Source organism: Emys orbicularis, chromosome 22 (assembly GCF_028017835.1).
Source record: "Emys orbicularis isolate rEmyOrb1 chromosome 22, rEmyOrb1.hap1, whole genome shotgun sequence".
NCBI classification, from domain to species: Eukaryota; Metazoa; Chordata; order Testudines; family Emydidae; genus Emys; species Emys orbicularis.
Window position 1 is genome coordinate 2,325,002 of NC_088704.1, and position 22,534 is coordinate 2,347,535.

The 22,534-nt window shown below is 53.9% G+C and overlaps 1 protein-coding gene across 1 annotated transcript; it reads left to right on the top strand.

Moving 5' to 3' along the window:
• Window positions 1-2,550: 2,550 nt before the first annotated feature.
• CELA3B (chymotrypsin like elastase 3B) lies at window positions 2,551-21,964 on the top strand. Its single transcript, XM_065421288.1, has 8 exons — window positions 2,551-2,590; window positions 3,076-3,161; window positions 4,781-4,878; window positions 16,313-16,447; window positions 17,220-17,356; window positions 18,100-18,245; window positions 19,278-19,430; window positions 21,944-21,964. The coding sequence occupies exons 1-8, from the start codon at window positions 2,551-2,553 to the stop codon at window positions 21,962-21,964; spliced, it is 816 nt and encodes a 271-aa protein (XP_065277360.1).
• Window positions 21,965-22,534: the final 570 nt, after the last annotated feature.

Consider the following 22,534-nt stretch of genomic DNA (forward strand, 5'->3'; position numbering starts at 1 on the left):
GCCCTTCTCATTTCTTCTAAATCCAACAATTACAATAACGCAGGGAAATTAAATGCAAGAGGTGCAATGCAGCACCCTACACGCACACGTCAAGGAAGCTAAATGAGCATTCCCTTAGCAGAGAGAACCCGACCGGGGTGCCAAGGCCAGAGAAGAGTGACGGAGTGCCACCCTCCCGCACACTGCCTTGTGGTACGGCGTAGCCCAGCAGGCCTGCTGCACTCTTTCTCCCTCTTGCAATGATTGACTCCCAGCCCAGAGTACTTCGACCAAGATTCTCCCTTTACGTCTTATTTATTCACTCCTGTACAGAGTACAGCTTCTTTAGCCCCTCACGTCCACCCTTGGAGCCCGGGTCCTCTCCAAAATTCAGGCAGCCCACAGCCTCCTCCTGGCTCTGTGTAAGAATTCAGGCAGGCTCCCTCCTTGTGCCGAGAATCCCTCTGCCCTACTCCTGGGCCCTATGTACTATAAGCTAAGCCGACTTCTCCTCCCAGCGTCTCTCTGGGATCTCCTCTCGCTAAGAGCACCCTTAGTAACTGGGTCCTGGTAGCCGTTTAGCCGGTCCAGGTGCTCCTTCATCACTTAGCTGCCAACCAGCCACCCAGGCAGTTAATTACTTACAGGTGGGCTGAGATGGGCTTGTTCTCCTTAACGAAGCCTGTTGTGGATAGGCTGGGCCCTGATTCCCCTCAAAGGGGCCAGCCACCCTGTGTCAATAAGGCGTTAAAATGAGTCCCATAGAAAGCAGTACAAAGTCCTACGTGGTCTCAAGGGAACCCTGAATCTGAATCGACTTTACGCGCACACTTTGCATGAAGGTTCCATTTGGAAGCAGTTTATAGAGGGCTAACAAAGGCTAAGTAGATATTTTAAGAACTGTTAATCGGTTGCTGCAGATTATTATAGAGACCAATAGATGTGTGGGTGGCTTGTAACCCTAGCCAATAACCATCCATAACCCCAGCTGCTGATGGGCTTATAACCACCTCTAATACACGCTGCTGGCCTCTGGGACATGTTTATAACAGACTTTAGTAACCCTGTACAAGCCATCTATTAGCAGCACCTACCTATAAAAGTGTGACCAAATTTCCTGCATTTAATATCTGCAGTTTAACACCGTCCCATGTGGGTTCTGGCCTCTCACAGGTACATTGTCCTGCCCTGACGCAGCCGCATTGTTGTTAGCACCATTCACTGCGAGTGACCCCTGCGCAGAATGGCAGCACGAGGCACAGGCTGCTCCTACGTCCCCTTCGCCCCATAAGGGACCTTACGAGCTCCCAGTGAAGTCAGAGTCTCCCGTGATTTCAGTGGGACTTGGATCAGGCCCTGAGTCCTTACCCCAGTGCAGGGAGAAGGACCAGGCCAGCTGGCCTATGTCTGTGCAGATCTTCTGCTCATTCCCCTCCCCACAGCAGGGGGCTTCAGTGGGGGATGGACTCCATTCCTCTAGCCCCCTGGGACCCATGCCAGTGCCCAGGCCTGGGGTGGCCCCACTCCTTCCCCAGCACTGTGACCTAAATTCTCTCTAAGCTGCGTGGCCATGCAGCAGCCTATTAAGCACTGTGCAGGAGCTCCGGGCAGCAGCAGGGAGAGATGCCTCTCCCCCAGCCCCGGACCTGCTGCGGCAGGAAGAGGCACCTCTCCCCGCCGGCCCCAGCCCAGCCCCGGATCTGCCGCAGCCGAGTCTCGACCCAGCCCGGCCTGGACCTCCCGCAGACAGGGAAGAGGCACCCGGCCCCAACCCAGCCCAGCCCCAGAGCTGACATGGCGGGGAGAGGCACCTCTCCCTCCTTAGCCCAGGTGCTGCTGCAGGGAGAGAGAGCTCTCTCCCCGCCGTAGCCCCGGGGCAGCCTGCACCCCAAACCCCTCATCCCCGGCCCCATCCCAGAGCCCACACCCCCTGCCGGAGCCCTCACCCGCCTACAGCCCAACCCTCTGCCCCAGTCCTGAGCCCCTCATCCCCAGCCCCACCCCAGAGCCCACACCCCCTGCCGGAGCCCCACCCTAAAACCCTCTGCCCCAGCCCTGAGCCTGCACTCCCAGCCGGAGACCTCACCCCCCGCTGCCCCCCCCATCCCAACCCTCTGACCCACCCCACAGCCCGCACCCCCAGCTGGAGCCCTCACCCCCCTACCCCAGCCCTGAGCCCCATCCCACACTCCAAACCCCTCAGCCCCACCCCCACCACATACATTTTGTTATGTGCACCAAGGTGGAGGTGATGTGTCACACCTCACCTCTATATTGGCGCACATAACAAAAGTCATTCCGTACATGGGTGGGAAAAATTAGAGGGCACCCGGACTGTGACCCAGCCTGTTTGCTGAGCGACGCTCTGGGCATCCATCGATTGGCCACGTCCCAATCTGCCCAAGGCCGGGCAGGCGCAGGACAGGGCCCTGTTTCCTCGCAGTGACCTTGCACCAGGGCACAGGATAGTCCAACACCTGCTCCCAGAGCTCTAGGCACCTCCCTTCCCTGCAGCCTCTGAGAAAGGGGAGTATTAAAGGGCCCTTGGTCCTTGTGGTCCGTCTGACCAAGATGCTGAGGCTGCTGATCCCCGTTCTGCTTGTGGCTGGTGGTAAGAAACGGGCTAGAGAGAAGACTCTCTCCTCTGCCCTGGCGCCCCTGCCCAGAGCACATACTTAAGGAAGAAGGCCCTTCGTGCCATCTGCAGCCCCAGGACACACAGAGCTCTCCTTAGTCCTCCTGTGCCTAGCTCCCCGGTCGCCCCTCGACCTCGCGGAGGTTGTGCAAGGTGCTGTCAAGGGAACGGGCCCTGGTGCCTGCCTCAGTTGTAAATGTGGAGAGGGGTTGGCTCAGGAGGGGATGAAACCCTGGGTAGGCCTACATTGGGCAAGGTAACCATCCCACGGAGAGCCTGGGCCAGGGGAGCGCCCCTCCACCTCAGGACTGGGGAGTGACTGGGGACGTCCAGGGTTGGGTTGGAGAGGGTGAGCTGCCATGATCACATGTCTCGCTTCCCCATTGTCCAGCCTCCTCTGCTCAGCAGAAGGGTCTGGTGCCTTTGCCATCTGTGTAATGCACAGTGCTCTCCCCCTCCAGCCCACGGGTGTGGGACACCCATCTACTCCCCCCACACAAGGGTGGTGAACGGAGAGGATGCCGTGCCGTACAGCTGGCCCTGGCAGGTGAGTGAAATCCATCCCATTGTCTGCGGTGAGAGCCAATCAGCAGCGAGGCTCGATGCGATCGCACCAGCTGCACTAGCGCCGGGTGTTAGGGTTCAGAGCAAACTTTTTTTTTCCCACTGAAAAATCCAGATTTGGGTTGGCCAAAACCTGACCTGTGTTTGCCTTGATTTCGATGCATTTGATTGGTCAGAAGAATATCGAAACAGTTTTTGGAGCCCTCCCCAATACGTCTTTTTGAAGCTCAATGTTTCGATTTCTCAATTCAAAGTGAATCTTTCAAAAGTACGTCCAGTTTTTAAAAAAAATTAAAAACATTTTCAAACACTGCAAAGCAAAATGAAATATTTTGTTTGACCCATCACGGGTACATGGTCCTACCCTGACACGGCTGCAGCGTTATCAATTTCTTCTTCAACTGTTTAGGTTTCTTAAAAATCTGAAAAAAACATTCACTTTGGGTGGATACGAAATTCCCCCCACCCCCAAATTTTGGACTAAAAAACTCCATTATTCACCCCGCTGTAATCTCCCCAGGACTGGGGGTTGCGGGGGTTAGACCTGCAGCGTTGCTCTGACCACACCAAACTCTTGTGGTGATGGACAGGCTAAGCAAAGGGGGTGGGGATGGGGTGGGGATTAAATAGTGCCCAGTTTGTGGAGCAAAGGAGAGCTAAAGGGACAGGAAACTCCATCTTCTTCATGCCTTCTCCTCACGGCTGTAGAGGAAGCAAAACTCGCCGTTGGTTTAACCCTCCCCCCCCCCCCCCGCAGTCCTTAGGCAACCCCCTCCCCCGCTGACCTTACGATCTGGGAGAACAAGTCCCACGTCTGATGTGCATGAAATTCTAGCAGCTGTTTTATCCGGATCCCAGCTTGTGCCTATTGTGGGTCCCGCCGTGTGCATTCCATGGCCCCTACTGACAGATTGGGCAGCCCAAGGCCAGGATTGGCACAAGCTTCTGGCTACGCTTACGGGGCTGGTTTCAGACATAGCTGAGCCCCACCCTCTGAAAATCAGACTTTGGGCTCCAGCTCGCAGCAGTCTGGGGAGGGCACGGTGGATTCCTTGCCTTTGAGTTTCTTAGCAGTTCTGTGTCTATGCCCATGTTCCAGCCCATGGCACTGACGGGCACAGGGAGAAGCAGAAAAGCCCTAAAATTCACTGGGAAGGGGCAGCAGCACCTTGGCAGAGTCTGCCCCAAAGAGCCCCCCGAAGCCCCTCCGTAGTCACTTGACATGAGCAGGGCTCTGCCAGGGGGTGGGCGTGAGGGAGTGCCAGGTGGGAGCCAGAGACCAGCTGCTCCCCTCAACTCCCAGGGCATTTCTGAGTGACAGTCTGCGTGGGTCAGCCCCTCGGTGCCTGCTGCCCTCTGGTGCTGCGTGAGCAGGGAGAGGTTTGCCCCGGCAGAGTGTGTGCCATGGTAACTCGCAGAGCAGCCTCCGCCGCGTGTAACCACAGCCCCCCTGAGAGCACCCTGACTCCACAGCCGGGCCAGGCCATGCAAGCACTCCGATGGGCCATGGTCTCTGGCTGGTTCAGTGGGTGGGAGCCGGAAGACGGGGAGCCCTGGAGCTCCATAGCAGGTCCCTCACTGCCCTGTCTTGTCTCCTGGCAGATCTCCCTGCAGTACGAGAGGGACGGTGCTTTCCACCACACCTGCGGGGGAACCCTCATCGCTCCCACATGGGTCATGACGGCTGCGCACTGCATCTCGTAAGCCTCCTCCTTTTCCCATTGCCTAGAATTTAATGCGGCTGACGCACCGCGGGGTCTTGGGGCAGGAGCCACAGGGCCCTGGTCTGCCATGGCTAGTGAGCTGCTCCTTGCAGTAAGACCTCCCAACAGACATGCTCCATTCCAGGTAATGGGCCTTCCCAGCTCCAGCGCCTGACCCTGGGCTGCAGTGGAGACCCTCCAGATGGAGAGAACTGAGTGACATGGAGCCCTGTAACTGACACGCTCTGCAGCCTGGGGCACGTCCCTCCACCTCTGCCATGGGGCAGGTCAATCCCAACTGTCCGCCCAGCGATGTAATTCAGAGCAGGATGTGGCCCATCAGGGCTGCATAAGCACTAAGCATTAGCGCTCTGGTTCCCAGCACGGGGAGAAGCTCACCCAGAAACACCCGCAAGGGACCATGCTCCTACTGCTCCCGCCCCTGTGACTCCACTGCACTCTGCCCTGAGCTCTCAGGCCTGGCTGCAATAGGTGCACACAGAGTCTGCTCCTTCGCTCCTTCTGCTTACTGCGAGCACAGGGCTATTAGCTAGCACTGCTCACCAGTGGGACCCGCGCAGCGCAGAGGCTGGGCCTGGGGCAGGGGGCTGTCCCTGAGCACTCCCTCATGGCACGGCAAGGCCCTGCAGGCATATTCCCCTCATAGGTGGAGTTGGGGGGGGCTGGGAGGGCATCGCCCCCCCTCCTCTGCAAGCCTCAGGCAGGCAGCCTGAGTGTGCAGTGTAATGAGTTCTGCAGAGGAGACAGGAGACTGCTCCCAGCTTGCGCCCCTGAGGCAGGGAGTCCGAATTTTGTTCAGAACAGAGTGATTAACGGGTGATTAAGATAAGAAAGGGCTGGTAGGAGCTTTCCTAAAGTTAAATGATCTGTTCTAAGCTTGGTGAACTGCAAAAAGTAAAGTATCAGAGGGGTAGCCGTGTTAGTCTGGATCTGTAAAAAGCAACAAAGAGTCCTGTGGCACCTTATAGACTAACAGATGTATTGGAGCATGAGTTTTCGTGGGTGAATACCCACTTTGTCAGACGCATGTTGTGGAAATTTCCAGAGGCAGGTATAAATATGCAGGCAAGAAATAGTCTAGAGATAACGAGGTTACTTCAATCAGGGAGGATGAGGCCCTCCTCTAGCAGTTGAGGTGTGAACACCAAGGGAGGAGAAACTGCTTTTGTAGTTGGTTAACACAGTCTTTGTTTAATCCTGAGCTGATGGTGTCAAATTTGCAAATGAACTGAAGTTCAGCAGTTTCTCTTTGGAGTCTGGTCCTGAAGTTTTTTTGCTGCAGGATGGCTACCTTTAAATCTGCTATTGTGTGTCCAGGGAGACTGAAGTGTTCTCCTACAGGTTTTTGTATATTGCCATTCCTAATATCTGACTTGTGTCCAAAAAGTAAGTAGCCTAAATGACAGAAAGAAATTGTAGATTTTTCTACAATTGTTTCAACTATTCTATTCAAGAGGTGGTAACAAGTTACTACTATCTTTCTTTAAGAAGATAACTGATTTTTTAGACAAAGGAAATTCAGTAAACCTAATCTACCTGGATGTCAGGAAGGCATTTGATAAAGTTCCACATGAGAAATTATTAGTTAAACTGGAGAAGATGCGGATTCATAAGAGAACTGAAAGGTGGAAAAGGAACTGGTTAAAGGAGAGACTGCAACAGGTCATACTGAAAGGTGAACTGTCAGGCTGGAGGGAGGTTACTAGTGGAGTTCCTCAGGGATCAGTCTTGGGACCAATCGGATTTAAAAAATTTTAATACTGACCTTGGCACAACAAGTGGGAGTGTGCTAATAAAATTTGCAGATGGCATAAAGCGGGGAGGTATAGACAATACGGAGGAGGACCGGAATATCATACAAGAAGATCTGGATGACCTTGTAAACTGGAGTAATAGAAATGGGATGATATTTAATAGTGCAAAGTGCAAGGTCATGCATTTAGGGACTAACAACAAGAATTTTTGCTATATGCTGGGGACTTATCAGTTGGAAGTGACAGAGGAGGAGAAAGATCTGGGCATATTGGTTGATCACAGGATGACTATGACCTGTCAATGTGATGTGACCATGAAAAGGCTAACACAGTCCTGGAGTGCATCAGGCAAGGTATTTCCAGTTGTCAAGGTTCCTTCCCCACTCTGAACTTTAGGGTAACGATGTAGGGACCTGCATGAAAACCTCTAAGCTTCTCTACCAGCTTAGATCTGCTTTTGCTGCCACCACTCCCAATGTGCTAACTCCCTTCCCTGGGTAGCCTTGGGAGACTCTTCCACCAATTCCCTGGTGAACACCGATCCAAACCCCTTGGATCTTAAAACAAGGAAAAATCAATCAGGTTCTTAAAAAGAAGGCTTTTAATTAAAGAAAGAAAGGTAAAAATCATCTCTGTAAAATCAGGATGGAAAATAACTTTACAGGGTAATCAGATTCAAAGAGCCCAGAGGAACCCCCTCTAGCCTTAAGTTCAAAGCTACAGCAAACAGAGATAAACACTCTAGCAAAAGGTACATTTACAAGTTGAGAAAACAAAGATAAAACTAACACGCCTTGCCTGGCTGTTACTTACAAGTTTGAAATATGAGAGACTTGTTCAGAAAGATTTGGAGAGCATGGATTGATGTCTGGTCCCTCTTAGTCCCAAGAGCGAACAACAACCAAAACAAAGAGCACAAACAAAAGCCTTCCCCTCACCAAGATCTGAAAGTATCTTGTCCCCTTATTGGTCCTTTGGGTCAGGTGTCAGCCAGGTTACCTGAGCGTCTTAACCCTTTACAGGCAAAAGGACTTTGGAGTCTCTGGCCAGGAGGGATTCCACAGTATTGTACACAGGAGGGCTGTTACCTTTCCCTTTATAGTTATGACATGCCCTCCAAATCACAGATAGTGTTGGACAGCCGGTTCCACACTGGCTGTGATTTCTTCCTGGAGCTCTAGGAGAAAACAGAGTTAATAAGACACATGCACCTTTAGACATACTACTGATTATATAAAAACTAACAATATGTCCCCCATTCCAAGAACAATTTTTAACCAGTTGATTCGGGGAAACTTTCACGGGAGAGTGCATCAGCCACTTTGTTAGAAGCTCCTGAAATGTGTTGTATTTCAAAATCAAAATCTTGGAGAGCTAAACTCCACCGAAGAAGTTTTTTGTTATTCCCCTTGGCGGTATGAAGCCACGTTAGTGCAGCATGGTCGGTTTGTAGTTGGAAACGCCGTCCCCAAACGTATGGGCGTAACTTTTCCAGCGCGTACACAATGGCGTAGCATTCCTTTTCGCTGATTGACCAGTGGCTTTCCCTCTCAGACAGTTTCTTGCTGAGAAACACGACAGGATGGAATTCTTGATCCGGTCCTTCCTGCATTAAAACTGCTCCCACACCCCGCTCGGACGCATCTGTGGTTACTAGGAATGCTTTGTCAAAGTCTGGGGCCCTTAGCATAGGGTCAGACATGAGTGTCACCTTAAGCTGGTTAAAGGCCTTCTGACATTCATCAGTCCACTGAACTGCATTTGGCTGTTTCTTTTTGGTTAGGTCTGTCAGTGGGGCGGCGATTTGGCTGTAGTGTGGTACAAATCGCCTATAATATCCGGCCAAGCCTAAGAAGGATTGGACCTGTTTCTTTGACTTTGGGACCGGCCACTTTTGGATAGCATCCACTTTGGCCTGTAGGGGATTTATAGTTCCTTGACCCACCTGGTGCCCCAGGTAAGTCACTCTGTTTTGGCCTGTTTGACACTTTTTAGCCTTAACAGTTAGTCCTGCCTGCCTGATGCGCTCGAAGACTTTTTCCAGGTGCTCCAGGTGTTCTGCCCATGAATCAGAAAAAATGGCCACATCATCGAGGTAGGCAACTGCAGATTCTCCCAATCCTGCTAGGAGACCATCTACAAGTCTTTGGAAGGTGGCGGGTGCATTTCGCAGCCCGAAAGGGAGCACATTAAATTCATACACCCCTGCCTGGGTGACGAAGGCTGACCTTTCCTTGGCGGGTTCATCTAATGGTACTTGCCAGTACCCCTTGGTTAAGTCTAAGGTAGAGATGAATTGGGCATGTTCCAATTTCTCCAATAGCTCATCTGTGCGTGGCATTGGATAGTTGTCGGGACGAGTTACAGCATTTAGCTTACGGTAGTCCACGGAAAAGCGTATTTCCCCATCGGGTTTGGGAACTAGAACCACTGGAGATGCCCGTCTGTAGCATGTCCTGGATCTCCCGTTCTATAGCAGTTTGGGCATGAGGTGACTTCCGGTAGGGTGGGGTTCTAATTGGGTGAGCATTACCTGTGTCAATGGAGTGGTATGCCCGTTCGGTCCGTCCTGGGGTGGCTGAGAACATTGGCGCAAAGCTAGTGCACAGCTCCTTGATCTGCTGCCGCTGCAGACGTCCAAGGGTCGCGGAGAGGTTCACCTCTTCCATGCCACCATCACTTTTTCCTTCGTAGTAGACACCTTCAGGCCACTCAGCGTCATCTGTTCCCTGGGCTGTAAACTGGGAAACCTTTAATTCTCTGGAATAAATGGGCTTAAGAGAATTAACATGGTATATCTTAGGCTATATGTTGGAGGTGGGGGATGCTATGAGATAGTTAACAGCTCCTAGGCGCTCCTGGACCGTGAATGGTCCTTCCCACGATGTTTCCATTTTATGGGCCTGGAGCGCCTTTAAGACCATGACTTGGTCTCCTACTTTGAAGGACCGTTCTCTGGAATGTTTATCATACCAGGCCTTTTGCTCTTCCTGAGCATCCTTTAGGTTTTCTTTAGCAAGGGCTAAAGAGTGTCGGAGGGTGCTTTGTAGGTTGCTTACGAAGTCTAGAATTTTAGTTCCTGGAGAAGGCGTAAACCCCTCCCATTGCTGCTTCACCAACTGTAATGGCCCCTTAACCTCGCGGCCAGACACAAGTTCAAATGGTGAAAACCCTAAACTGGGATGTGGTACAGCCCTGTAGGCAAAAAGCAACTGCTGCAACACTAGGTCCCAATCATTGGAGTGTTCATTTACGAATTTACGTATCATGGCCCCCAAAGTTCCATTAAACCTCTCCACCAGGCCATTGGTTTGATGGTGGTAAGGGGTGGCAACCAAGTGATTCACCCCATGAGCTTCCCACAGGCTTTTCATGGTCCCTGCCAGGAAATTAGTTCCCGAATCTGTAAGGATGTCGGAGGGCCAACCTACCCTGGCAAAAATGTCTGCTAATGCCTGGCACACACTTTTAGCCCTGGTGTTGCTTAGAGCTACTGCTTCCGGCCATCGGGTAGCAAAATCCATGAAAGTCAGTATGTACTGCTTTCCTCTGGGTGTCTTCTTTGGGAAAGGACCCAGAATATCCACAGCTACTCGCTGAAATGGGACCTCAATTATGGGGAGTGGCTGGAGAGGGGCTTTAACCTGGTCTTGGAGCTTTCCCACTTGTTGGCACACCTCACAAGACCGGACATAATTAGCAACGTCCTTGCCCATTCCCTCCCAGTGGAAGGACTTCCCCAACTGGTCTTTAGTTCTGTTCACCCCAGAATGGCCACTGGGATGATCATGGGCTAAGCTCAAGAGCTTTACCCGGTACTTAGTTGGAACTACCAACTGTCTCTGAGGATGCCAGTCTTCCTGGTGTCCACCAGAAAGAGTCTCCTTGTATAAAAGTCCTTGTTCTACAACAAACCGGGATCGGTTAGAAGAGCTGAGAGGCGGTGGGGTGCTCCGTGCCGCCGCCCAAGCTTTCTGAAGGCTGTCATCTGCTTCCTGCTCGGCCTGGAACTGCTCCCTTGATGCTGGAGACATCAGTTCCTCCTTGGAGTGTGGACTGGGGCTTGGTTCCTCTGGAAGCGATGCAGGTGCTGGGGTTGTTTCCGTTGACTGTGAACCACTCTCTGCTGGTGCACTATGTGGTATTTCAGGCTCTGGCTGAGCCTCTTGGATAGGGTTATCTGCTGCTTCTGCCAGTTCAGGCTCGCTGGTGCCCTCTGGCGTTGGAGTTGTAGATGAGTTTGCAAGCGCTGGACTCAGTGCTGGCAATGGTTCTGGTGCTGGTTGCGTTGCCAGTTCCGGTTCAGGGACTGGCTTTGGCTGGGTTTCTGGGACTGGATCCACTATGGCTGTTGCAGTCGTTGGCAGGGGATCCGGTTCCACCACCTCTGTCTGGGTCTCTGGTAACACAGCTGGGGCCCTGGTGGACGGCTCAGGAACAGGGATGGGTGTGAAAGCTTGCTTAGCCTGGCTGCGGGTGACCATTCCCACCCTCTTGGCTAGCTTCACATGGTTGGCCAAGTCTTCCCACAGTAGCATGGGGATGGGATAATTGTCATAGACTGCAAAAGTCCGCATTCCTGACCAGCCCTTGTACAGGACAGGCAACTTGGCTGTAGGCAAGGTTAAAGAGTGTGACATGAAGGGTTGAATTGTCACCGGAGCCTCTGGGTTGATGAGTTTGGGGTCCACTAGGGATTGGTGGATAGTCGTGCCCCAGTGTCCCTCCATGCAATAACCTTCTTTCCGCCCACTCTCAAGGTTTCCCTTCGCTCCGAGGGTATTTGAGAGGCATCTGGGCCTGGGGATCTTTGGTGTGATTGTGGTGTAATGAACGGTAACCGATTGGGGTTCTTGGGGCAGTGGGCCTTTATATGTCCCAGTTCATTACATTTAAAACATCGCCCTGCTAAGGTATCACCAGGGCGAGGTTGGTTGGTGGAGACTGGTGTGGTGGGGTGAGAAGGCGTCTGGGGTTTTCCTTGGGATGTAGGTGGGGCCTTGGGTTGCCCCGGTGATAGGGTTTTGTTTCGGGTTGTCCCTTCTGATATTTGCTCCAACTGCTATTAGTTTTTTTCTTTTCTGTCACCTCCACCCATTTGGCTCCAATCTCCCCCACCTCGGTTACAGTTTTGGGCTTTCCATCTAGGATGTACCTTTCTATTTCCTCAGGAACACCCTCTAAGAACTGCTCCATTTTCACTAGGAAAAACAGATCTTCCAGAGATTTAACATTTGCTCCTGATACCCAGGCATCACAATTTTTGTCAATGTGGTAGGCATGTCAGGTAAATGACACGTCTGGTTTCCACCGTTGGGCTCTGAACCGTCGACGGGCATGCTCGGGTGTTAGCCCCATTCTGCTTCTGGCCTTGTTTTTAAAAAGTTCATAACTGTCCATGTGTTCCTTAGGCATTTCAGCCTCCACCTCTGCTAAGGGTCCACTGAGCTGCAGCCTCAGCTCTACCATGTACTGGTCTGTAGAGATGCTGTACCCAAGGCAGGCCCTTTCAAAATTTTCTAAGAAGGCCTCAGTATCATCGCCTGCCTTGTAGGTGGGGAATTTTCTGGGATGGGAAGCGGTACCTGGAGAGGGGTTGCTAGGGTTGGCTGGTATATTCTGCCTAGCCCTTGCTAATTCCAGTTCATGCTTCCTCTCTCTTTCCCTCTCCTCCCTCTCTTTTTCTTTCTCCCCCATCTCTTTTTCTTTCTGCTCCATAGCTCTCTTGTGGGCAGTTTCTTCCCTGGCTTTTTCTGCATTAATTTCTAATTGTTTTAGTTCCATCCATCTCTTATGTTCGTTTTCTTTTTCTGTTGCTTCCAGTCTAGCCAATTCTAGTTTGTTAGCTGCTTCACTGGTAGTCATTTTCCTGCTTTCTTGTGCTGGGCCACACCCCTCTGCAGTTCACTGAAACTGGGATGCACTCAGCTCAGGGCTGCTTCTTTAACAGAGACTTTCTAACTAGCTATACCCGAGAGGTAGAAAGAAAAAAAAAACAATTCAGCTTGTAAATTCCTTTTGCCAGCTGTTTGCTCACTGCTTGAACCCTTCTCTTAACAAAGACCCTTGTTAAAAAAACTTAACACCTCTGCATTCAGGCAAGGAGAGAGAAGATATGCATCTACCTTCAGCTCTGCTTTCTAAGCAGCTAGAAAGGAGGGGACAAAATCTTACTGGCTTTTGGTTTTAAATGATCCCACCGCTCTGCCACCATGTCAAGGTTCCTTCCCCACTCTGAACTTTAGGGTACAGATGTAGGGACCTGCATGAAAACCTCTAAGCTTCTCTACCAGCTTAGATCTGCTTTTGCTAACTCCCAATGTGCTAACTCCCGTCCCTGGGTAGCCTTGAGAGACTCCTCCACCAATTCCCTGGTGAACACCGATCCAAACTCTTGGATCTTAAAACAAGGAAAAATCAATCAGGTTCTTAAAAAGAAGGCTTTTAATTAAAGAAAGAAAGGTAAAAATCATCTCTGTAAAATCAGGATGGAAAATAACTTTACAGGGTAATCAGATTCAAAGAGCCCAGAGGAACCCCCTCTAGCCTTAAGTTCAAAGCTACAGCAAACAGAGATAAACACTCTAGCAAAAGGTACATTTACAAGTTGAGAAAACAAAGATAAAACTAACACGCCTTGCCTGGCTGTTACTTACAAGTTTGAAATATGAGAGACTTGTTCAGAAAGATTTGGAGAGCATGGATTGATGTCTGGTCCCCCTTAGTCCCAAGAGCGAACAACAACCAAAACAAAGAGCACAAACAAAAGCCTTCCCCTCACCAAGATCTGAAAGTATCTTGTCCCCTTATTGGTCCTTTGGGTCAGGTGTCAGCCAGGTTACCTGAGCGTCTTAACCCTTTACAGGCAAAAGGATTTTGGAGTCTCTGGCCAGGAGGGATTCCACAGTATTGTACACAGGAGGGCTGTTACCTTTCCCTTTATAGTTATGACACCAGTAGAGACAGGGAAGTGTTAGTACCATTATATAAGGCACTGGTGAGACCTCACATGAAGTATTGTGTACAATTCTGGTCTCCCATGTTTAAGAAAGGTGAAATCAAACTGAACAGGTGCAGAGAAGGGCTACTAGGATGATCTGAAGAATGGAAAACCTACCTTAGTAGAGGAGACTCAAAGAGTTTGGCTTGTTTAGCCTAACCAATAGAAGGCTGAGGGGAGATATGATTGCTCTTTATAAATATATCAGAGGGATAAATACCAGGGAGGGAGAGGAATTATTTAAGTTAAGCACCAACGTGAACCTCAGAACAAATGAATAGAAACTGGCCATCAACAACTTTAGGCTTGAAAATAGGTGAAGGTTTCTAACCATCAGAAGAGCAGCCATGTTTTAGCCACGAAAGCTTATGCTCAAATAAATGTGTTAGTCTCTGAGGTGCCACAAGGACTCCTGTTCTTTTAACCACCAGAAGAGTGAAGTTCTGGAACAGCCTCCCAAGAGGAGTAGTGGGGGCAAAAAACCTGACTGGCTTCAAGACCGAGCCTGATAAATGTATGGAGGGGATGGTATGATGGCACTGCTTACAATGGCATGTGGCCCATTGGCAACTGCCAGTAGCAAAAATCCCCAACTGCTGGAGATGTGACTAGATGGGGAGGGCTCTGAGTTTCCCAGGTGTCTGCCTGGTGGGTCTTGCCCACATGCTCAAGATCTAACTGATCACCATATTTGGGGTTGGGAAAGAATTTCCCCCTGACTCAGATTGGCAGAGACCCTGGGGGGTTTTCACCTTCTTCTGCAGCATGCGGCATAAGGTCACTTGCAGGTTTAAACTAGTGTAAATGGTGAATTCTCTGTAATTTGAAATCTTTAAACCATGATTTGAGGACTTCAGCAACTCAGCCAGAGCTCAGGGGTCTATTACAGGAGTGGGTGGGTGAGGTTCTGTGGCCTGCGAGGTGCATGATCAGACTAGATGATCATGCTGGCCCCTTCTGACTTCAGTAAGCGTATCTGAGTGAGAATATACATGACCATTTTAAACCTAGCCAGTGTCCCATAAGTGACTTGCCGCAAGATGTCAGAACATGTTAGTATTAGAGCTGAGTGGGTCTAATATTTATTTAATTTTCTTTCTTGATATAGGAATTAGGTACCATGCTCCTGTCTGATAATTTCTAACTTATTATCTACAAAAACACTGGAGTTTTCAGTTGCCTAAGTACCCCCTGGAATCACAGTTAAAATTGCGTCACCCTCCCCCCCCGCAATCTGAAATGGTGCCCCTGTGGGCAGGCACGGAATGTGTCCCCCACCCCCACCCCATGTGCAGCCCCATTGGCCTGACTGGAGCCACCCGCTCCAAATATAGAAGTCAAACTACACCCATGTCAGGCCCCGTTCTGGGTTCCCCGCCCAGAGACATTCCCCTTCTTCTGGGACCTGATTCATTTAGTTCATCTGCTTAGTGAGGCTCTGGTCCTGTTAAAAGGCTCCCAGGCCCTCCCTCCAAGAGCTCCTCCTTCAGCTGAGCTCTGGGAGCCCCTTAACAGGCCTAATGCTCGTTAACCAATTAGCTGCTGAGCACCTAACTACTGGGCGGGGGCTCAAGATAGGTTCAGTCTCTTTAAAGAAGCCCATCATGGGTAGAGTGACCCTGACTCTAGGGTTACCATATTTCAACAATCAAAAAAGAGGACACGGGGTGCCACCCTAGCCCCGCCCCCTCCCACTTCCCGCCCCCCTCAGAATCCCTCTACCCCCTACCTGTCCCCTGACTGCCCTCTCCTGAGCCCCCCCCACCCTAACTGCCCCCAGGACCCCACCCCCTATCTAAGTCTCCCTGCTCCCTGTCCCCCCCAACCGCTCTCTACACCCCCTTCTCCCGACAGCCCCCCCCAGAACCCCCGACCAATCTAACCCCCCCGTTCCGTCCCTTGCCTGCCCCAACCGCTCTCTACACCCCCTTCTCCTGACAGCCCCCCCAGAACCCCTGACCAATCTAACCCCCCGTTCCCTGTCCCTTGCCTGCCCCAACCGCTCTCTACACCCCCTTCTCCTGACAGCCCCCCCCAGAACCCCCGACCAATCTAACCCCCCCGTTCCCTGTCCCTTGCCTGTCCCCCCCAGGCCGAGGGAGAGCTGCGGGCTCCACGTGCAGCCAAACAAATAAGTCGCTGCTCTGCGGGGGAGGAGGGAGCGGGGGAGGGGGAGGGACTCTGGCTGCTAGAGGCCCCAGTGGCTGCGAGCGGCTTTCAATCAGGCCCAGCCGTCCAATCAGCCGCGCCGCACTCTGCATGAGGGGAAGGGGGAAATCCCGGACATTTCTACTTGATTAGAAATCTCCCCCGGACGGCCATTTAAAGCTGAAAAAGCCGGACACGTCCGGGGAAACCGGACGGATGGTAACCCTACCTGACTCTCCTTAGAGGGGCCAGTCCAGCCACGACAGTGCCCCTGTGCTGTGTGTCCCCGAGTGCCCAGGGCCGGGCTGAGCCAGCTGGGGCGTGTGCGCTGCTGCTGCTGCTCAGGGCTAGAGGCCAACACAGGGAGCAGGGTGATGTCTCCTGCATGGTGTGTGGGTCTCAAACCCCTCTGAGTCCCGAGGGGGCACTGCAGGCTGACCCCTCCCACGCTGCCCCTGCTGCGATCCCCGGGCTGTCCCCTCACAGGCTCTTGGGGGTTTCCTTCCAGTAAATCCCGCACCTACGAGGTGGTGCTGGGGGAGTACGACAGGAGCGTAGCAGAGGGCTCTGAGCAGCGCATCCCGGTGAATCCTGAGGACATCTTCGTCCATCCTCGCTGGAACTCCATCTGCGTGGCCTGCGGGTAAGGCAATGCAGGCGTGTGCCAGGCTGCGACTGCCCGCCCTCCTGCGCTGCCTGGGGGCGGCAGGGCTCCCAGGGAGGGCAGCGGCAGACAGGGAACAGTCCGTTATAAGAACGGCTGGGGAGGGAAAGACACACACGGAGCTGTTCCCATGTAAGGACCCTGGGCCTGTCGCCGGTGCCCTGGGCAGCACCCTTCAGGCCGGCGGGTGCTGAGGGGCTGCAAAAGCCAGCAGGGGAATAGTGTGGCTTTATCTGCCACGCTGGCTCCCAGGCCACGGGCTCCGCTCAGAACAGAGCAGGCCCTGGGCAGGCCTGTGACCCGACAGGGCTGGGGTCTACATCCTGATCAGCACACACTGCCCTTCCTTTGGGAAGGGACCGGTGAGCAGGGCTGCGGGCTACCCTGGGCTCTCTTTGCCAGGCTCTGTGCCAGGGACATATTGTCCCCCTGTGGTGCAAGGGGTGGGTTTTTAGCCCTGGGCAGTGATGTCTTCAATCCATGGAGCAGGAGAGCAGCCCCCACATGGTCCCCTCCTGCTGCCCCCTCCCTCCCCTGGGGGGACACCTTGAGCGCAGTCTCCAGGCCTCTCTGGTCAGGCTGCCCACAAGGGAGGTCTGTCATGCTGTGGACACCTATCCCCCGGAGACCTGGACTGAGCCCCGAGCCAATGACATCCTTGGCTTCTCGCTTGACCTGCTGGAGGATGGCTCCATGGCCAGACCCCCGAGCCACCCGCCCTTCCAGTGAGCTCTGACTCCTTCTCTTGCAGCAATGACATCGCCCTGCTCAAGCTGTCCCGGAGGGCCGAGCTGAGTGACACAGTGCAGCTGGGCTGCCTCCCGCCCGCAGGCGAGGTCCTGCCCAACGACTATCCCTGCTACATCACTGGCTGGGGGCGCCTCTACAGTACGTGCCCAGGCGGCTCTGCCCTGGGGAGCTCTCTCGTGGGAAAGCGCAAGGGCAGCCACGCTGGGGTGCATCGGCTGGGGACACAGCTTGGAGGGATGCAATTAGTTCATTGTCCCTCTGGCTGGTTTCCTTTTCCGCTAGCACTGAGAGGCGGCAGAGATCCAGCCCCGGAGACCACTCTCCACAAGTGAAGTGCAGCATGGGCAGCTCAGGGTTTCTTCCACATGCATTGCCCCTTGCCAATGTGCCTCTATCCTGGCCTAGGGGGGCCTCCTCCAGGGGCACCAGCGAAGCTGCCAGTTTGTGTCACCGGAACTAGTTATTCTGGGACATGGTCACCTTTCCCCTATGAGCTGGATGGGCCCCGCCCCTCCAGCAAGCAGCCATTGGACAGCAGTGAGCGCTGACTGGTACCCGTGGGGGCGGGGGCGTCGAGCTGGGGAGGAAGGGGTGACAGGTTCCCTAGCTCATCACCAGCTCCTCCAACCAGCCCAGGCTCTCTCTGGTTCTGTGGGATTGTCAGGAGCAGCAGGAGCCAAACATCACCTAGGGCCTTCTCCTGCAAGGTGCTGAGTGCTCCCAGCACCCACTGACTTCCATTGGAGCTGAAGGTGATCAACAGCTCCCAAGGGTGCTCAGTGGTGCATGGGATCGAGCACCGAATGAGACAGGAGAGGTGGCACTTGAACCCAGTACCTGGGCTTGGTGTCACTAAGTAAGGGTGCATCTTCCGTTTGCAGCTGGCGGGTCCCTCCCTGAGAAGCTGCAGCAGGCTCTGCTCCCGGTGGTGGACTACGCACACTGCACCCAGCCTGACTGGTGGGGCAGCATCGCTATCAGAGAGAGCATGGTCTGCGCTGGCGGGGACATCAGATCAGGCTGCAACGTGAGTAGAAAGAGAGTGGCGGAAAATACTGGTGCAGCGCTGGCTGTGATCTGTCTGGCCAAATTACCGCATCTGATGCAAGCACCCACTAGTCAAACATACAGTGGTGACTCAGCTGTTACCCGCGGGTCACATGCTTTGTCGCTGTTGTAGGCAGCACTCACTGCACCCACCTTGTGATGCACAGGAAGGTTGCAGGAGGCAGAAACCGATCTCCACGTAGCTGTGCAGCCTGCACCCAGCTTGCTGCCCTTCCCCCCAGGCAAAGCCCATGAGAATAGCTGAGCAAGGAACGTTCAGGGAACGATTTAGCCACGTTTCTCTGCTCATCAGCTGCCGGGTTGGGAAATTCTGAACGGTGAGTGTGATTCAGAGTAATTCACCATTTCTCCCAGTAATCGGCTGGTGCCTGCAGTTTGGGCTGTAGTTCTCACACCCGGACACACAACCGGCAGCCGGTACTGCCAGCACAGCACAGATTGACTGTAAAACTGACAGCGTCTGGTCTGCTGGTTAGTTACATGTCAGCCAGTCAGGGAGGAGAAGCCAGAACAGTGAGGCTGTAACACCAATGCTATGTGACTTGTAAATGGTAAAATGTCAGGCTGGAAATTTGCTTTGGGTGAATAGGAGCATCTGAGTCAAGAGCTCCCTATTCACCCGCCCAGGCGTAGGTAACACTCCTGCTCAGACATTCCTGCACGGCTGATGCAAAAGCCTTGTCTTTGTTCGCCTAATCCCATGACTAACAGCAGCAGTGCAGAGAAGGGCGGAGAGGTCAGACTCAGCTGCACTGGAATGTTTTCCTCCTCTCAGCCTGACCATTTCACAGCCAGTTCTGGGTGAGAGAGTTCAAGACACTGGTTAGGCCTCCTTGTGGTGACAGCCTTGGAGATGGCCCCAGTGACGCACTGGACTTCGCCCCCAGAGCCTGGTGCACAGCTGTAGCCTCCACACTCTAGCCCAGCAGGCAGCGAGTGAGGGATCGGGGATCTGACTCGCCCTCACGCACGGGGGCTGTCTATCTTTCAGGGTGACTCTGGTGGCCCCCTTAACTGCAAGGCCTCTGATGGGAGATGGCAGGTGCATGGCATCGCCAGCTTTGTCTCTTCCCTTGGCTGCAACGCCTTAAAGAAACCCACCGTCTTCACCCGCGTCTCCGCCTTCGATGACTGGATTGCAGAGGTGAGACCCCCAGCCATGTTACTGTGTGAGTGGTGGGAGGGAGGTCTGCTGCTGGGGAGGGCCAGGGAGAAATCAAATGGCCAGGCAGGGGGTCCTGGGAGGTCACCCAGAGTAAATGGACAGGACAGGGGCCCCCAGACGGACAATGTTTGGGGGCTCTCTCCATGAACAGAATTTGAGTGGTGTCCTCCTGGGGCTCTGAGCCGAGATCAGTGCCACGGGCCCCATCCAGAGATCACAGCCAGCTGTCCCGCACACAGCACTGAGCACGCGGGGCCCCTCGGAGCATGTGACGTCACCTTTGGTCCCCCTTGTGCCTCAACTCTTCCGGCAGCTGGAAACTCAGACGCAGCCCATGTCACTGCAGCACAAAATAAGGAACAGCTGAGTCTGGCCTGCAAAGGGGTTTCTGTAAGATCTGGAGCCTGGAAGAGCTGGTCTCAGCACAGCAGATACTGGAGGCAAACTAGCTCGGATGTGCTTCTCCACTGACACACGTGTGATGACCCAGAGCCGCAAGCAGGATGCTCGGTGGCCTGCAGCACCACCAGGCTCCAGGGATGGTTTGAGACAGAACATCTGGCTTGGCTGTGGCTGTGAGCTCTGTCCTGCAGTGAGCCGGGGCTGGAGGCAGGCAGAGGGAGGTGTTGGGGGGAGGGGGGGGGCAGCATGGCCTAGTGGCTGAAGCATGCACCTGCAAACTGGAGTTGTTGCACTGTAATCCCAGCTCTGCTGCCCTGTGCTCTGGTTGACCCCTTGGGGCCGGATTTGGATCTCACTGCTCCCAGTGGCGGAGTTCCTCTGGAGTCAGGGCCAGGCTCCCCTTTCAGTTACACCAGTGCCTCTGCTGCAGTGAGTGGCATGACTCTCTGGATTTACACCCGTGTAACTCAGGGCACAAACCGGCTCAGATGAACTCTACAAGTGTCAAACCAGCGTCACTGAGAGCAGACCTGGGCCTTTGGGGCCTCAGTTTTCCTAGCAGATGATTTGGGGGGGCAACCATTTCCCCTTCCTTGTTGGAATGCAGCGAGAAGGGCAGATTGTGTCAGGCAAGGGCCTGGACCTGGGTAACCTCTGGCGCGTGGCGGGGATTGTGAGCCATGCCCATGTGCTGTGGCACTGGACACCCCCACCCCAAACGGCGGGTCCTGGCCAGTGGGTCGTAGGAAGGGTCTGGGCCCCCCGCACTCTCATTTCCCCTGGGCGGCGGCAGCAGTGTGGACTAAGCGCATCTGAGGCACCTTCCAGATGGGGAGAGGCTGCGGACTCTCCGCTTGCTGGCTCTGGCCACTTCCTCCATGTGGCTGCTGCGCAGGGGATGTGAGAGCAGGGCCAGGGCAGCAGCCACAGCATGGAGGAAGCGGCTGGAGCCAGCGAATGGACAGTCAGCAGCTGGGTAGCGATTTGTGGCCTGGCCACAGGGGCTCGCCGGGGTCTGCAGGACTGGGAGAGCGAGAGCTGGGGGGCTGGGGAGAGAAAGGGGAGCAGGAGGCTGAAGGGCTGAGAAGGGGAAGGGAGGGGAGAACGGGCTGCAGGACTGGGAGAGCGAGAGCTGGGGGGCTGGGGAGAGAAAGGGGAGCAGGAGGCTGAAGGGCTGAGAAGGGGAAGGGAGGGGAGAACGGGCTGCAGGACTGGGAGAGCGAGAGCTGCGGGGCTGGGGAGAGAAAGGGGAGCAGGAGGCTGAAGGGCTCAGAAGGGGAAGGGAGGGGAGAACGGGCTGCAGGACTGGGAGAGCGAGAGCTGGGGGGCTGGGGAGAGAAAGGGGAGCAGGAGGCTGAAGGGCTCAGAAGGGGAAGGGAGGGGAGAACGGGCTGCAGGACTGGGAGAGCGAGAGCTGGGGGGCTGGGGAGAGAGGGGAGCAGGAGGCTGAAGGGCTCAGAAGGGGAAGGGAGGGGAGAACGGGCTGCAGGACTGGGAGAGCGAGAGCTGGGGGGCTGGGGAGAGAAAGGGGAGCAGGAGGCTGAAGGGCTGAGAAGGGGAAGGGAGGGGAGAACGGGCTGCAGGACTGGGAGAGCGAGAGCTGGGGGGCTGGGGAGAGAGGGGAGCAGGAGGCTGAAGGGCTGAGAAGGGGAAGGGAGGGGAGAACGGGCTGCAGGACTGGGAGAGCGAGAGCTGCGGGGCTGGGGAGAGAAAGGGGAGCAGGAGGCTGAAGGGCTGAGAAGGGGAAGGGAGGGGAGAACAGGGGCTAGAGGACTGGGCAGGGGAGGGGGAGCTGCACAGGGGCAATGGTGACAAAATGCAGTTGTCGGGTTGTCTTAGTAAAAAGTCTGGGAGCTGCTGGCCTAGAGGCGGAGGCTGATGATCCTGCTCCAGCCTTGGCTAAGGGAAGCGGCTTTTTTAGCTCAGGCACTAGAGGTTGCTGGGTTAGTTATGATCCTGAGGTCCCAGGTTCGAGCCACTCAGGGGCATCACGTTACACATGCACAGGGCTTCAGAAGCCCCGAGAATATGATTTCTGCTGTAGTTTATTGTATCCTGCCGTGATATACTTTGGTTTGCTTTTCTTTCAGACCATCGCTAATAACGCATGATAAGCTGAAAGAGCCACATCTCAGAGAAACTTTCCTGGGCAGATAATAAAACAATTGTAGAAATCCCGTCGTGGGTGTATTTCTTGGGGGACAGGGGGTTCCCTTTGTTGGGGTTAGTGCAGTGCCGATAACCCAGGGCTCTTTGCAGTTGGGCAGCATGGTGGAGGGAAGGTTGTGTAAAACGAGGAATTTTTCTGGGATTTCATGCTCTGCTCTGGCCTTCCTGTAGCTTTGAAACTGTTCTTCGAAGCCTTTCCCATATACCTAGTGAGTCCGATTCTGCTCTGCATTGTCACTGACACCCAGGCTGGGCAGGTGGAGAACACAACCACCGGTGTGACTTACGGAAGTGACACACAGGTCAGAATTTTCCAAAGAACTCAGCAGGATGGGAGCCTGGTGGATGCTGAGCTCTTATTAAAAGCTAGCCTTCTATGGGAGACAAGCGCAAAGCAGGCCCTACACTACTACGTATCCTACTATCAAAAGCGCAGTCTAGAGTGCAAGGCCAGACACTTGCGGGGGGGTGGAACGCAAGAGGGGCAGCTGAGCTGCTGCGGAAGAGCCCCA